The following is a 16,325-nucleotide window of genomic DNA, read 5'->3' as shown; positions in this document are numbered from 1 at the left end:
TATACTAGCAACCATTTCCTGTAGCTTAGTGTGTTCTTTAAAGATTTAATGTTTATAAATATGTGGACCTTGCCTTCTGCTTTGAAGGTTATAAAATGGGTTTAATTTTTAAAAATCCTATGAATTAGATATAGGAAAACATTTTGACAGTAGATGTTAAACCAATTGTATATACAAGGTCATAAAATTTAAATGTTTTTCACAAAAAGAATATAGCTGTGTGTCTTGGAATGCTAAGCAGATATAGGTTGACAGTGACTTTAAACTAATTATGTGGGATCCACCTATCATGTATGCTCTGAAGAACAGCGTTTTAAACCTTTAGGTTATTTTGATTGGAAAGGTAAAAGTTATTTGTCTTACTACAGTGTAACATGTTTTGGTCCTTATTAAATATTCTTAAAAGATTTTAAATGATTTAAAATGAGAATATTAAAGTGTCCCCTGTAAGTGTCAAGTCTGGATTTGAAATGGATTTTGGGATTAGATGAAGATAATCTATTTGAAAATGACTGACACACACTTTCAAACAGGTATTTGTGTCATTCCTAAAGAAACTATATCCAGTGCTATATAATATTGTTTTGTTATGTAGTCTACCTCTGGTTTCCTAAATTTCTTTTAAGATCAAAGTGAGAAGAATAGATGTGGCTTTTGAAAGATTAAAAATTCACTAGTTGCTTTAAAGAATACCACATTCTGTTTTCCTATCAAATTTTCTTCCATCCTGTCCTTTTATGAAAGATCATTGAACAATTTTTTTAGTGTACTTAATTTTTTTGTAGTAGGCCTAAACTCACCATTTTGGTACAAAGTACCCAATGATTTTTTTTTTTTTTTTGAGGGAAATAGCATGGCCAGAGACTGTATTCAAGTTACCTTGAATGGCATGCTGAGTTGTGGAAGCAGTTAACATGAACTATTACAGCCACAGAGCAAAGGCCATAAATCAAAGACATTCACCACCTGCCCTGATGTAGGCATTATGTCGACAACCTAGATCAAACTGGGTGAATCTTCTCTGGGTTTTAGATATTAAGAGCATGCTCTGTACTTACAGGAGACCTGAGTGGGTGACACAACTGTCTGTAATTCAAGCCCCAGGGGATGTGTCCCTGGCCTCAACAGGAACGTGCATGTTCAGGCAAATATCCACATACATATAGTTAAATCTTAAAACATTTGTAAAGACTAGGTGTTTGCTAAACTTACTAACCACAAGTTTACCTAATATTCCTGATGAGGTTAGACCAAATACAGAGATTGAAGGTAAAGAGCTATTAAAGGACCCTATATGAGGCAGGTTTGGTTCTTCATCTACAATACCTTCTTTCTCCAAAGCAGGATGTGCTAGTCAGCTATGCCACACACCCTGCAGTATCTTTAATACAGATGTGACTTCTTGAAGAACTTGAGTTCCACGGATTCCTTAGAGTCTCCATAAGTTTAGTTTTTACTAAACTCCAAGAAAGCGGTAAATTGGTGACTCCAACACCCCAGATGCACACACACAGCATGCTTACACCTAATTCTTAAGGGGAAGCAAGTGGAATTAGGACCAAAATCACAGAAAAGGTTGGCTGTTCAAGCCATCGCGCCTAGGTCCTTGCAGTGAACAGAGCCGGGGACAGAGAGGACATAAGTCTGGGGTAAGGGACAGGGGCACAGGGTGGGGAGCAGTCATTCCGGGGCCAGAGGGTTTCCAGCAGTGGTGAGTTCGCCAGCTGCGGTGGTCAGCACCCGTGAGGGGGTGAGCGATGGTTGGTGCAGACCTTGGCCCGGAACCGCGCTCAGTAGGCCAGCCGGGCTCGGCCCAGCACGGCGGGCGGGCGGAGGCGGAGGCGGAGACGGAGGCCGAGCGGTCAGGAAGCCCGTGCGGCCGGCTGTGTCGCGCGGCGACGGCGGCCATGGCTGGAAGTGAGCCCCGCGGAGCCGGCTCCCCGCCGCCCGCCAGCGACTGGAGCCGCCTGGAGGCCGCCATCCTGAGCGGCTGGAGGACCTTCTGGCATTCGGTGGGCAAAGAGCGGGCGGCGCGGACGGCCTCCCGGGAGGAGGAGAAGGAGGAGACGAGCGCGCTGAGGCGGCTGCCGGTGAGCCAGCCCAGACCGCAGGCCGCGCAGAGGGGCCGCCCGGCTGCCACTTCCGGCTGTGTGCCCGCCTGGAGGGACCGCAGCCAGAGTCGCCGGGACGTTGACGCTTGGTGGCCCCGGACCAGAAAAGGTCGCCCCACAGCTCACACTAGTGACCACAGATTGCCAGTCGTCCAAATAGGATTATCTGGACATCTGGTTAAGGAAAGCATTCCATTGTCTCTGTTCTGCAAATCTCATCTTCAGGCCCAAGATCAGTATATTCCAGTTAGGGGATGACCTGGAGCAAGCAAGTTTGATGTATTGTAAACAACAAAACTGCCACGTAATTGGAAATAAACGAAGTTGCAAGGGCCTCAAGTTAGAACAGGTCACAAAGAGAGTGCATGTTATGTAAAGTTTCAGAGAAAGATCGGAAAATGAAGAGATTGTACATTGTTATTACATTTCTTTTATCTCAGTTGGATTATTGGTATGTCCCACTGACATTCATTCCAAATGAACCCCTTCCCCTCAAGCTTTTTGCCTGTGTCCTTTGAAACAGGTTAATTGACTATCTAGAGAAATTCAGATGACAGAGTCACACTCTTTCATTTGATCTAGTGATAAAATCAGAACACATTCCACTCGATACACATTTTGAAGAATTATTGATTATCTGCTATATCAAAATACCCATGGGAAGAAAAATAAGGAAGTGATTATTTTGCTTGAAAAATAGGAAGGCGAAGCCTTGAGCTTTCAAGAACGTTTTGTATGTGGTAGGAATTAAAATGTTGAGTTTTGATTTTTCTCTGGATGAAGGAAAAATAAAATGGATTTAAGTAGTATAAAATGACTCGTTCAGTTGATCTTTAGCAATTCTTTGTTGATTACCTAAGTTGCCACCAGCCTTCCAAGACAGACTACTCCTTTTTCTTATGTGTTACTTGCCTCTGTTTCAGATCGATGTACAGCTATATATTTTGTCATTTCTTTCACCCCATGATCTGTGCCAGTTGGGAAGTACAGATCGTTACTGGAATGAAACTGTAAGAGACCCAATTCTCTGGAGATATTTTCTGTTGCGGGACCTCCCTTCTTGGTCTTCTGTTGATTGGAAGTCACTTCCGGATCTAGAGATCTTAAAAAAGCCCATATCTGAGGTCACTGACAGCAAGAGTTTTGATTACATGGAAGTGTAAGTATCAATTTCTGTGAATTAGCAAGAAATATTAAATTTTACACTAACTAGTCCACATTAGTTCTGATGCTACTATTAATTTGTTGCATGGAATTTGTCTGAATGGCTCCTTGCTAAAATTATGGGTTGACCTAACGGAGTTTTTTCATAAGACCCTTACAGCTTTAACCGTTTGTTATTTTCCTGTGGTGGCTAACCACTTTTCAATTAATCATATGTGATACGTTTGGCAAGAAAGAAGACATTTCTTAAAATTCTCATAATCTTTCTAATATTTTTTGCTTTGTTAAATTGTAAATGTTTTTTCATAATCAGAGAAGGAATGTCAAGACATCAGAAAACACTTCTTTTTGGCAGGGAAGAAAATCATTTTTGAGACTCCAAGAAATAAGAGCTTATTATTACCTCAAAGCCTTGATATTTCTTGAGTATCATGTACATGAGCAAATCAAGTTTCTTGAGTATATGCTACATATTGGATTCTATGGGAATCTGCTCTGTGTATGTTTACTCCTTTTATCCTTGTTCAATGTAAATATCGTATCTTCGTGTTAAGGATGCAGAGGCCGAGAGTGGTTGTATGTCTTGCGTATAGCATAGCATGTAAGGGATTGTTCAATGCTATCATGTTCCCTCAGAATATGTCACTCTATGTCAGTAAAACCTGCTTTATTGTGAGCCCCACATTTAAAGCATAATTTTAAAAAAAATGAAAAGAACCTTTGACCTTCTTTGAGTAAGAATTGTTTGTTGTACTATGCTAGAGTCCGTGGCTACATGCAGGATTTTCCTCCTACATTTCCATTTTTACGGAGCCTTTCTAATTCAGATGCTATTATGTCAGGTAATATGGGATGACTAGATCAAAATGTACCATGACCTTTATAATAATCCCAAATGACATTTCTTTTATTAATTGCTCTTATTTATTATTTAGTGTGTGTGTGTGTGTGTGGGTGTGTTTTGGGGGTGGGCACACACAAGCCATGGTATATATGGAGGACAGAGGACAAACTTTTGGAGTCCTTTCTCTTTCCATCATACGGGTCCCTGGGATCAAATCAGATTGGCCACATTTACCTGCTAAGCCATCATAGTTTCTTTCACATAGCTTTTATTTTGCTAATTTTCAATGAGGTATATTTGGGTCTCCCTGTGCATTTATTTAATATTTTGAATACAGAACTATTGCGTTGGAGTCTATTAAAGGAGGGTTTAAGAAGTTTGATACTAATGGCTTTAGTAATACTTTAATTTCTAGGATTTAATGCTATGTATCTGTCGTCTATCTTTATTATGAAGATTCTAGGTCTTTACATGATTGACATTTTGGTGAAGTTGTAGGGAACTATCCTGGAAATTGTAGGATGTATGATAACATCTCTGGTTCTATTAAGTTGATGCTGGTATTACAGCCTCCTCTTCCCCAGATGTGAAAATAAAGTTGTTCAGGAAGAGATGAGTTACTATTCTATGTAATTAGTTTTAGCTATCCAAACAAATATTGGTGTTTCATGAAAGACACTAAATAAAAGATAAGAAGGCAAACAACATCTTCCTTGGAGGATGTCTGTAGCTTCATGATCACCGCCACTCTCCAGCACTTCATGTTTTTCTTTGTCATGGAACTCTGCATACATGTTATAATGGTGTCTATCATCAACTGCCTGGGAGGGTTGAAACTATAATCTTTATATTACTATGCCTTGCAAGGACTCAATAAATTATATATTCTCAAATGAACAACAAGTTAAATGTTTTCTATTTTATTTTCTAATTGTGACAATTTTATGCAGTTATAAAATGTGCTGTCCATATACAAGAAGAGCCTTGAAAGCCAGCCGCCCTATGTATGGAGCTGTTACTTCTTTCTTACATTCACTGATCATTCAGAATGAACCCCGGTTTGCTATGTTTGGACCAGGTTTGGAAGAATTAAACACATCTTTGGTGTTGAGTTTGATGTCTTCTGAGGAACTTTGCCCAACTGCTGGTTTGCCTCATAGACAGATTGATGGTAATTTTCATGTTAATATATAATACATAGCAATTCTAACACTAGGAGCTTGACATTAGTGTTAAAGAGACAGGCTTTTAAAAATTAAATCCTGTAATGAAATATAGAAATTGGTGAATGGGTTCCCAGGCCCCACTAAATGAGAAAAAAATTAATATAAGAAGTACGTTTTTTTCTTCATTTCTTAAATTTGTATAATTTAGAATTTAATATGTTAAATTAATAATTGTATTTTAACAGTCCATATCATGTTTACCATAAGAAAAACTTACCAAGAAAAACTATTGAACATCTATTTGCAAATTATTATTATATATGTTGGGATTTTTTTTAAAAAAAGAACTACATTATCACTTCCCGTCTACAAAAAAACAAACAAACAAGCAACCCACAAACCAGCATGTGACCTTTTGGTGTCATAACCAGGAGTACAGATACAATGTAAGATACACTTTACTCTGTAAATGGCATAGATACAGAGATTTAGAACAAATCTTGGTCTTCCAGGAAGACAATGACTCCAAGTGAGGACAGGGACAAGTATTTAGACTATTAGAATATGGTCAGTTAGCTTCTGTGTAGAAAGATGAGAATTAAAAAAAGACTGCACATTGATGATAATGCCAGCTGAGACTCATCAGTATTAGTAACTGCATTCCCTTAAAACAAGGACACAAGCACAAAATTCTGTATGTTTAGGACTCAGCTGAAGTATGTGTAAATATAGAAAGAGCAGAACTATGTAAATAACCACAACACATGGGATGCATAAAATTATGTGGGAGCCATTGAAGGAAATTTGTCAAAGGGTTGAGAGGATCAAGATTTCATTTTGGAAAGTTTATTCTGGCTCCTGAGTAAAAACTAATTAAAAGGCTCTAAAGAATCTGCTATAATCTATGATTAAAAAAAACACATGAAAGGGGTCATGGGATGAAAAAGAAGTGAATATCGAGGATGTAAATTGATGCAATTAATAATGATTATGCACTAAGGATAGCAGATTTTGCCTTGTGGTGTCTGTTGGGTTTCAAGTCATTCACTAGGGTAAGGAATTATCAGAGGAGAATGACTTTTGTGGTTATTTATTTATTTTTTTGGTGGCAGGAGCTGGGGATCTTGTCAGTTTTAGTTTTACTTGTATTATAATGCCAGACACATCATAGGTTCCACACTATGGTGGTTTGAATGAGAATGGCCTACATAGGCTCATATATTTGAATACTTGGCTCCTGTTTGGTAGAACTGTTTGGAAAGGTTTAAGAGGGGCAGCATTTTTAAGAGTAGGTGCATCAATGAGGACTTTGAGGTTTCAAAAGCTCACACACCATTTCCAGTTAGCTCTCCCTGTCTTGTGCTTGTGGTTCAGATGTAAGCTGTCAGCCACTGTCTCCCTGTTGCTATGATCATTAATTACCATGATATTCGCGGACTCTGACCCCTTGGAATAATGAGCCCCCAAATTAATCACTTTCTTTTGTAAGTTGCCTTGGTCATGGTGTTTTGTTACAGCAGTAGAAGAGTAAGTATTACACACACATTAAATGAATGACTTACAGAATATGTGTCCAGATCTGAAGACCAAGAGTGGAGAAATTAACATTTGGCAGTCATAAGCAGTTCATGTACTTTAGGAAGATGGAAAGAAAGACAGTAAGCAGCATGCTGAAGTCTGCCTTGGGGGAAGGGATGACCATGGATAATAAAATTGAAGATGAGAGACTGCTTTCCAACTGAATGGTGTGTTTTTCAGATGGAACTGTTCCAGACGGTTCTTGAGAAAAGATTTAGATAAGTCATTGGATGTAGAGAGATCAGCCCACTTCTTCACTGGAGAGTATGATGAAATAAGCAATTCTGGTACCTGACAAGAGAAATATTACATAAGGCAGGCAAGAACTCAGAACAAAAGCAACACTTCAGAAAAAGCCAGATGACATGAGGAAATTTGATAACTGTGAAATGGCTGTTACATTCTCCTTACAGAGTCTTAAGTGTTTGCCTGAAAATGATAGTCTACAAGGCCAAAGAAGAATATGGGTTGCATAACAAGTTGGGCTCAGGTTAGATGTGTTGAAAGGATAAATCAAACTGATTTAAACAAAGAGCTGAACATTTGGTTCTCTTTCCATGTGCTTTTTGTGGAATATCATGGCTGGAGGAGTAGAGGATCACGTGGTTTGAGATAGAGTTTTAGTACCCACAAGTCCAAATCTATCTATGTGATGCTTAGAATGATGACATAAGATAATATGACATAGCTTAGTCAAGTGGAATTCGAGAATTAAGGGAATGAAAGGCAGCCGTTGTCTCTAATGAAGTAAGTGGGGTCAGACTATATTCATTTGTATATCAGGAGGCCCATGGATTTGTAGAGAAGAGAACCACTTAGATATGTATCATTAAGCAGTGTATCTGCCACCACAAGAAAGACTAGTTAAAACAAGAGGATTTAGAGGACTGCTTAGAAGAAATTGCAGGTTGTTAATTTGTATTAAAGGAGAACGGCCATGAAGAGAATTGAACAGATCTAAGGGAACATTTGTCTAGCAAGAACTTGAGCTATGGAATCAAGGATGTTTCTAGGAGGCCAAAAAAGACATTGATCATTAACAAAACCACCACCAACAACAACACAGATGAGGCCAAGAAGGGGACAGCAACAGCATTGGGTGACTCAGACACAAAGCAATAAGAAGGCAATATTTAGCAACCTACTGGTATCACACATTAGATCGCAGACAAATCCTTGCAGCAACCACCAAGAAGCAGAGATTATTTCATTTCACTTTTGTGTCAAAACAGAGTTTCACAAGTAAGTGACTTTCATGGCAAACAGGATTTTAATCCACATCCAAATTTCAGTATCTGTATCTCTGGCTCAATTTCTAAGGCATTTCTAATGCCACACCATATGCTTATAAACAGTTTTTCATAGGGGATGAAGGAGCCCTCACTGAATATATACACGGATTGTAAGGCCAATGGAAGCATAAAGTATGGAGAGGAGTCAACGTTGAGGATAAATAGAAGTAGTTGCCGTGCCTCAGCTGCCCCTGTAGTGTTTGTAATGATGACTGAACACTGAAGAGCCAAGCTGTACTGAGTTCTCTATCTGAGTTTTTGCCACCTTGTGAATCACAAGTTCACACAACTTTTTTTTCCTTTATCACAAGCATTGCATTTTATTCTAAAGTTGCATGTAACTTTCTGTGTTTTCTTTTTCCGTTGCCCTTTTTGATTTCATTGCATAATTTTTCAGTGTAATTTTTTAAATGCTGCTTATTATTGACTTGTTTGTATAATTGAATTTCTCATGTAGGTATTGGATCTGGAGTCAATTTCCAGTTGAACAATCAACATAAATTCAACATCCTGATACTATATTCGACTACCAGGTAAGGCTGCCTGCTTAGTGGGCTGCTTGAAATATCAACCGTGGAACATTCTAATGGGATGGAACCTGTTTAATGTCTTTTTCTTACACTGTTCGTATTTTCTTTTTCTTGAAGAAAGGAAAGAGACAGGGCAAGGGAAGAGCACACAAGTACAGTTAACAAGATGTTCAGCCTACAGCGTGAAGGGGACGAGCAGCGAGGAAGCCGCTACAGTGTGATTCCACAAATCCAGAAGGTGTGTGAAGTTGTCGATGGCTTCATCTATGTGGCAAATGGTGAAGCTCACAAGCGTAAGCATTCTTTTATCTCTTCCTCAAGGTGCCACTACAGCATTCTTTGCAAAACAAATAATCATATGGCTACAGCACCAAAATAATACAACAGATTTTACCTCTGTGATCTTCTGGCCATTACGGCCACTAGTGTTTTCAAACCTTGTTGTACATTAGGACTACAAGGGAATTTCCTAGCTTGCCACATTATGATCCGTAGACATGACCTGTTGTCCTGGACATCTGGTTTTTATAAGCACCACTGAGTCCTGATACGTGCCTAAGGTTGATTCTATAGCCATATTTTAAAATTACTGATGTTTTCTCTGCCTCTGATATGCTTAAATATTTTGTTTTCTGATTCTGTGGAGGGGAAGAATGTTTTCACAGAAGACCTTTCTACCAGGACAGGAAAGAATTCAGTAGTTACACCATCTTCTAAGGTTGATTCTATAGCCATTTTTTAAAATTACTGATGTTTTCTCTGTGTCTGATATAGTTAAATAATTTATGTGGATAACTGAAAATGTATTGGTTTCTTCTTTCCCATACTGTAGAAAGGCATGGGGATAGGATGTTAGTTCTACTATTCATGCCAAGGGGCACACCATCCTAAAAGTGAAGTTGGTGTGTAAAAATTGAGCCTGGACCTCACCGTGGAGCCTAGGCTGGCCTTGAACTTAGGGCAATTTATGCTGCCCCATCCTCCTGATTGCTGGCGTTACAAATGTGATCTATCATATCCAACTGTGGAGAGAATGTGAATTCTCTCTGTTGACGTTAACTATAGCAATAGAAGCCAAATCTACCAACTGACTACTTTGACTTGAACCAATGTGTTAATGTCCCAACAGTTAAAGGAACATGCCTACCTCTAAGAGTCGGTTCACTTTACCTCAGCCTTTATCTGCCTTTCTAAATACAATCCCTAGCATTAAGTATAAAAGTTCTGAGACAGAAAAAGAAACAGTGCCCCCCAAGCTTCTCGGCAGGCGGATAGAGGGAAATAGCGTGGGATTTTTGCTTATCATGTTGTCAGTGGTTGGGACCCTTCAGTAAAAAGGCAGAAGTAGAAAATCTGCATGAGAAAATTAGACCCAATTTTATGCCCAGATGTTAGAAGTAAGACCTTTGAAAGAAAGGGTAATCAGATAGTTGCAGAATGCGTAAGAGAGAGTTATCGTTTCATAAACAATCAGGACACCTGAATGTTATCGTGACTGTATTTCTCTATGGCATCTCTGTGCCTTTGAAAGGCAGTTTAATACAATTTTGTGGCAGAACAATGAATAAATCTCAGCAATAAATGCCGTTTATTGTGTTTAAATCCTGGTAAAAAAATTTAATTTCTTTGTGTGCTGTTTTTAAATATTATTTTTAGAGTGATTGTAAGTAATGCAAATTACATATTTTAACTTAAATTCCTTAGGACATGAATGGCAAGATGAATTTTCTCGTATTATGGCCATGACAGATCCAGCTTTTGGATCCTCAGGAAGACCAATGCTGGTTTTATCTTGTATTTCTCAAGCAGATGTAAAAAGAATACCCTGTTTTTATTTAGCTCATGAGTTGCGTCTCAACCTTATAAACCACCCGTGGATGGTAAGGTTCTAACTGCTCTTTATTTGTAGTGCACTTTCTTTTGAATACATTTATTTATATATGTGCACATGTATGTTTGCATGTATGTGTGTGAGCTTTGAAAACAACTGTAAAAGAAAAAAAGGCATATTTTCTCTCAGTTTTTAATGCTTTAGTTCATGATCAGTTGACCCTCTTAATTTTGGGCCTGTGGAAAGGCAGATTAGGGTAGAGGAAACACCTGCCTTGGAACAAAAGAGGAGAGAAAGAGGAAGGGAGTGAGATCGCAGTATGACCTTTTAGGAACATCCCAAGTGATCTCCCGTTCTTGAAAGTGTCACCACTCCCCAACAGCATCAGTGGTGGGGGCCAAGGCTCTGACACAGAGAACTTTAGGGAACACTAATCAGAATGGTAGCATTCATTTTTGAAATGAACTACCACTCTAAAGTGGATTTCAAGGGCTCGATTGATGGGTGGTAATATTTTGGATCGGTCATCTCTTCCCTATTTGTCCCTCCTGTTGTAGGAACAGTAAGACAGTAACTGGGCTTGGTGTTCTCAGCACCAAAGTGTGTGCTTTAAGAATCTTAAGATGAGTAGCATTTCTCATGTAAAAATACAGGCCATAGGGGCTGAGGATGTTGCTCAGTGGTGAAGTACCTACCCAATATGCAGGAGACCCAAGGGTTTGGTCCACAACACCACTGAAAATGTACATCTCATAGGTTCATGCTTTAAATTTTATTTGAATAATGAAATCTTTATTTTAAAGATAGCTTACAAGAAACTCCATAGATAAGTTGTAATAGTCTCTATTGGTCTATTATTTTTTATTTTCATCTTCTTTAATTTATTAATATTATTATTATTATTATTATTACTTTTGAGACAGGGTCTTTATATGTAGCTCTGGTAATTTTGGTACTTGCAATGTAGATCAGGCTTGTCTTGACCTCACAGAGATCCACCTGCCTCTGCCTTCCAAGTGCTGGAGCTAAAGATCTTTCTTTTTTTTCCTCCCGACCCAGCTAAAGGTGTGTTGATTTTATTTAAAATTCAGAAAATCACCTGTTTGTCTTTTGTAACGTTCAAATCACTGTTTTATTTCTTGGTTTTTCTTTCCATCTCATACTATAGTGTTTGTTTTGTTCTGATTTCCCTAAACCTCTGAGATACATCCTTAGCAAGTTTATTTGAAATTTTATTTATCTACTGGGGCTTGGGCCCAAAATATGCCCCTCCCCCTGAAATCTTTGTGTGTGTGTGTGTGTGTGTGTGTGTTTTAATGTAGGTATTTGTTGCTCTAACATGCCTTTGTGTACTGTGTTTGCTATGTCTCATATGTTTGGTACATTGTTTCCCATTTTTATTTGCCTTTCTCATTTATCCAATGTCCCATTGTTTAGTAGCATGCTAATACATATATTTGTCCATTTCTAGCTTTTTGCTATTGTTATTTCTAGTTTTATTCTACCTTTAGCCATAAAAATGCATGATTTTTTTTACTTCATTGTTCCTATTGTTGAAGATTTTGTAGTCTAAAATAATGTCTATTATAGAGAATGTTCCAATCTACGGTGAGAAAAAGCATATATTCTGCAGCTTTTAGATAAGGTGCTTTCTAAATGTCTCTTGGGTCCATTAAGCTCTGGTCAGTTGGGCAGTGTGTCACGATGATTAGTTGGATGGTTAGGGTCATTAAAAAGTGTTTTCCTTTTTAAAGAGGATCCTTTGGAGAATTTGTCTCCAGGATGCACAAGAAGCCTGTCTCTCCCATTTCTAGAGCTGAGTTCCAGGAACTCAGACTAACAGTGACAAGGTTAGAAGACAAGAGAAGATCACTGGTTCATATGATTGTTTCCAATGTTAGTACTTGAAAAACTTACCCAAACTTTAGGCGGGTCATTCAGCTCTTAAAAAAAGAAATGATGTCTAGAGAAATGCCACTCATCCTAGGATTCTGGTTTGAACTGACAGCATCCTCTCTCGCCCACTCACAGGTCCAGGATATGGAGGCTGAAACTCTGACTGGTTTTTTGAATGGCATTGAGTGGATTCTTGAGGAAGTAGAATCTAAGCATGCAAAATGATACTCCCTTTGGACCTCTGGAAGCTTTGCAGGGCGTGACGTGTGTGTTTCCCATCCATCCTATTCCTGCCTTTCTATAGGAGGGCTTTACACAGGACAGTTATAGCTGCCGTGGTTCTGATTCTTTACCAGAAATCAGTTGCAAGTTTCAATCCAACTACTTTTCCCCAAAATGAATGCTCACATTTTTGATAACTTTTATATTTTCTGTCTTTTTGAAAATATTAAATTCTGTAAAACTAAAGTTTGTGGTTCTCTCATTCCTTGAGGTTTCTCTGTCTTTTTATTTATTTATTTATTTATTTATTGGCCATCAAATTCATCTGTCCTGATGGGAAGCAGTAAACCTGCTAGCTTTCCATAGGATCTTTTCAGGAATTCACTAACTTGTTATCAGAAAAAAACTTTCTAACCTGTTCTCAACATAGACACAAGTTATGAAAATTCCACTATAACTGCATTGATATTATGGCCAAAACATCAGGTTTTTTTTTGAGAGAATAGAAAGACTATTATGTTATATCTGATATTGGTTCAGTGAAAATTAGGTTTTTCCTGGAAGTTGTCATGTTCAAATAATTTTGAGCATGGGAGTGCTAAATTCTGGTTCATGAAGAAAACATCTCAGAGATTTACATGTGTAATACTACCTCATCAAATGCCTGTGTTTTGCAGAGGAAATGGCCTAGCACCTCATTGGAACTGGGGAATTTTAAAATTATAGTGAAAGGAATATAAATGTGGCCGTATGTTTCTGTATTTAAATGTATTCTTGTTTAGTGAAGAAAGTTGTGATATACATATGATCATATTCTTTCTAAATATTTAGGTGACTGTCATTTCCATTTTGACCTTCTGGTGAAGGTCTTGCTGGTAGACAGCTGTGCTGGACCTCACATGTCAAGAGAGACCTACGTGTAGGGCAGGATTTTCCTGAGAAAATCATGAATCCATTGATCTCATGACTAGTTTTAACTCACTCATGAAGCAACTCCCAAATTGGCTTTTAAAGATACCATTTGTGATCACCAGATGGCAGTGGTGCACTCCTTTAATCCCAGCACTGGGGAGGCAGAGGCAAGTAAAGCCATCCTATAGTGCAGGGCTAGCCTGGTCTACAGAGTGAGTCCAGGACAGCCAGGACTGTTTCACAGAGAAACCCTGTCTTGAAAAACCAAAAACCCAAAACCCAAAACAAAAATTAAAAAAAGATCCCATTTGTTCCTACCTCTTAATATTACATACAAGGAATTAAACTCAGCATGTGCTTCAGAAAGGACAAATTATATTAAAATCACAGCCACAGTATTTTTCTTGGTTTTAGTCGAAGAAAAAGAGACACAGAGATGTGTATATATATATATATATATATATATATATATATATATATATATATATATACACCAGACCATGGTATATCTAACTAGGGAGGACATGAGGTATGGAAATTACAGATTCTTTCACCCAAGTTATAGAGTTATTACAATGTTAACTGAAACATCAATTCCCTGGGGCTGTTGAGATGACTCAGCAGCTAAAAGTCTGACAACATGAGGTAGATTCTGCCTTAGTTGCTTCCCTGCTGCTATGATAAGACAGCCTGACCAAGCAACTTACAAAAGAGAACATTAAATTTGAGGTTCATGATTGCAGAAGGTTAGAGTCCACAACCATCAAGACACGGAACATGGCAGCAGGCAGGCAGGCGTGGTGCTGGAGAACTAGCTGACACCTCACATCTTTATCCACAAGCATGAGGTAGAAAGATAGCTAATCAGGAAGTGGCACAGAAACCAAAGTCCACTCCCAGTGACAAACTTTCTCCAACAAAGCCACACCTCCTCATGTTTTCCTAATGGTTCCATAACCTGGAGACCAAGCATTGAAATATATGAGCCATTTGGGGGCCATTCTCATTCAAAACACCACAGATCTCCTGAACCTACATTAGATAGAAATAGTCAACTCACAAAAGTTTTCCTCTGACCTCTTTATATATGCACATGTGTATGCACATGTGAAGAAATACACACATACACACACATATATACACAGACACACAGAATAATAACTTTAAAAAGTCAATTTCCTGGACTCTTACAGTTCCCTAAACTCTCCTCAGTGCTGGTCTGTGGATGAAATAAATAAAAAACAGGTAGGCATGCAACCTCTGTTGTTGACAATGACTTCATTCGAATCCCAGTGATTCCAATTCTTGTCCACATGATCACATAAGTTTCGTAAATCCTGAATTTTAGTTTCTCATGTACAGAATGGGGTCACTATGTTTCCCTTGGAACTGAGTTTTGACTCCACCAAGAACAAGAACTAAATCTGAGCAGCTGGATTATTAACTCTCTGTGGGAAGGTCTTCACTTTGGTGCTAACCTAAGTTTTTAAGTTTTATTTTTCAGTATCACTCTAAAATGGCTATCTTGCTGGAACAGCTACTTAATGGCTATGGATCATAAAAAGTAAGGGTCAATATTTAATCAGCCAAACTGCTGAAAAATAACTGGAAAAGTGTGCCCTCGAGAAGATAAGAGAGCCACATGGATTTATTAGTAAATGTTGTGAACAAATTGTGTCCTTACAAATTCATACATTGAAATTCTAGATACCAGTATACCTCAGAATGTGACTGTATTCAAATATTCAAATTGAGGGCTTTTTTTTTTTTTTTTTACACAGGGTTTCTCTGTGTAGCTCTGGCTCTCCTGGAACTTGCTCCTTAGATCAGGCTTGCCTGAAGAGTGCTGGGATTAAAGGTGCGTGCTACCACCATGCTCAGCTGAAAGAATTTAATTAAGGAGGTAATAATGATCAAGTGATATCATATGGTGCGACCTAATATAATATGATACAGTCCTTATAAACAGAGGGACACACCAGGGATGTGGATAAACAGAGAAAAGACTCTGTGAAGATGTGGAAGACTGATGTTTGCAACCAAAAGACCTCAAGAAGAGACAAACCTACTGATATCTTCATCTGTCCTTAAGGATTGTGACAAAATCAGCTTCTCTTTTCAACAGTCTGAATTGTTTTGCTATGGTAGCCATAGAAAACTAACTTTACAATTGACTGTTGCTTTGTGTTGATTTTAGGCTGTTGTTTTGCAGAAATAATATAGAAGGTCTTCCTCAATATATGTTATTCAGTTTTAGAACTACAATTAAAATAAGCATATGCTAAAGGAATATTGGCTTTAAATCTACCAAGGAAAAGTATAATTCCCTATATTGTCAAAATTATTTCTCTAAGATCTTGATTCTATTACATTACTCCTTGGAACCCAGTGGTTCTCCATTCCTTTTAGAGAAGGCCTAAAATTTATAGCTTGATATCACAGTAGAAAAAACAAAAACAGTTTTCTCAGTGCTTCATTGCATTTAGTAATGAAGGCAGAACTAATATTGTGATTGTTACCATAGTGATGGACTATCAAATTTGTCATTCTGAGATAACATCCAACAAAAGAATCAAATCACGTAAACATTAAACTTCTCCATTTATATGATTTGTAGTAATTGAAAATGCACAAATAGTGAAGTTTAAGATTCAGTTCAGGCCTACTGTGTGTCAGGCTTTGGACAGTTTAACAGGGTACAGAAATGAAAAACTACTATAAAGCCCTCAGCACATGGTTTTTTCAGTTTGGCATCAGCTCAATTTTAACTAATTTCCAA

General features: G+C 38.2%; 1 protein-coding gene across 2 annotated transcripts; it reads left to right on the top strand.

Moving 5' to 3' along the window:
• The first annotated feature begins 830 nt into the window (after positions 1-830).
• On the top strand, positions 831-12,880 carry Fbxo4 (F-box protein 4). Of its 2 annotated transcripts, XM_005086506.4 has the most exons (7): positions 1,855-2,090; positions 3,035-3,270; positions 5,070-5,290; positions 8,613-8,688; positions 8,803-8,978; positions 10,390-10,565; positions 12,548-12,880. In XM_005086506.4, the coding sequence occupies exons 1-7, from the start codon at positions 1,908-1,910 to the stop codon at positions 12,635-12,637; spliced, it is 1,158 nt and encodes a 385-aa protein (XP_005086563.3). In that variant the 5' UTR covers positions 1,855-1,907; the 3' UTR covers positions 12,638-12,880. The 2 variants fall into 2 exon arrangements, with proteins under 2 accessions (XP_040613494.1, XP_005086563.3); XM_040757560.1 differs by lacking the exon at positions 12,548-12,880 and having other exon boundaries at positions 831-2,090; positions 8,803-8,923; positions 10,390-10,561.
• The last annotated feature ends 3,445 nt before the right edge of the window (positions 12,881-16,325 follow it).

Source organism: Mesocricetus auratus, unplaced genomic scaffold (assembly GCF_017639785.1).
Source record: "Mesocricetus auratus isolate SY011 unplaced genomic scaffold, BCM_Maur_2.0 Super-Scaffold_100015, whole genome shotgun sequence".
In the NCBI taxonomy this organism is placed as follows: Eukaryota; Metazoa; Chordata; class Mammalia; order Rodentia; family Cricetidae; genus Mesocricetus; species Mesocricetus auratus.
The sequence above is the reverse complement of the archived record's forward strand: the minus strand, read 5'-3'. Positions and strand labels throughout refer to the sequence as shown.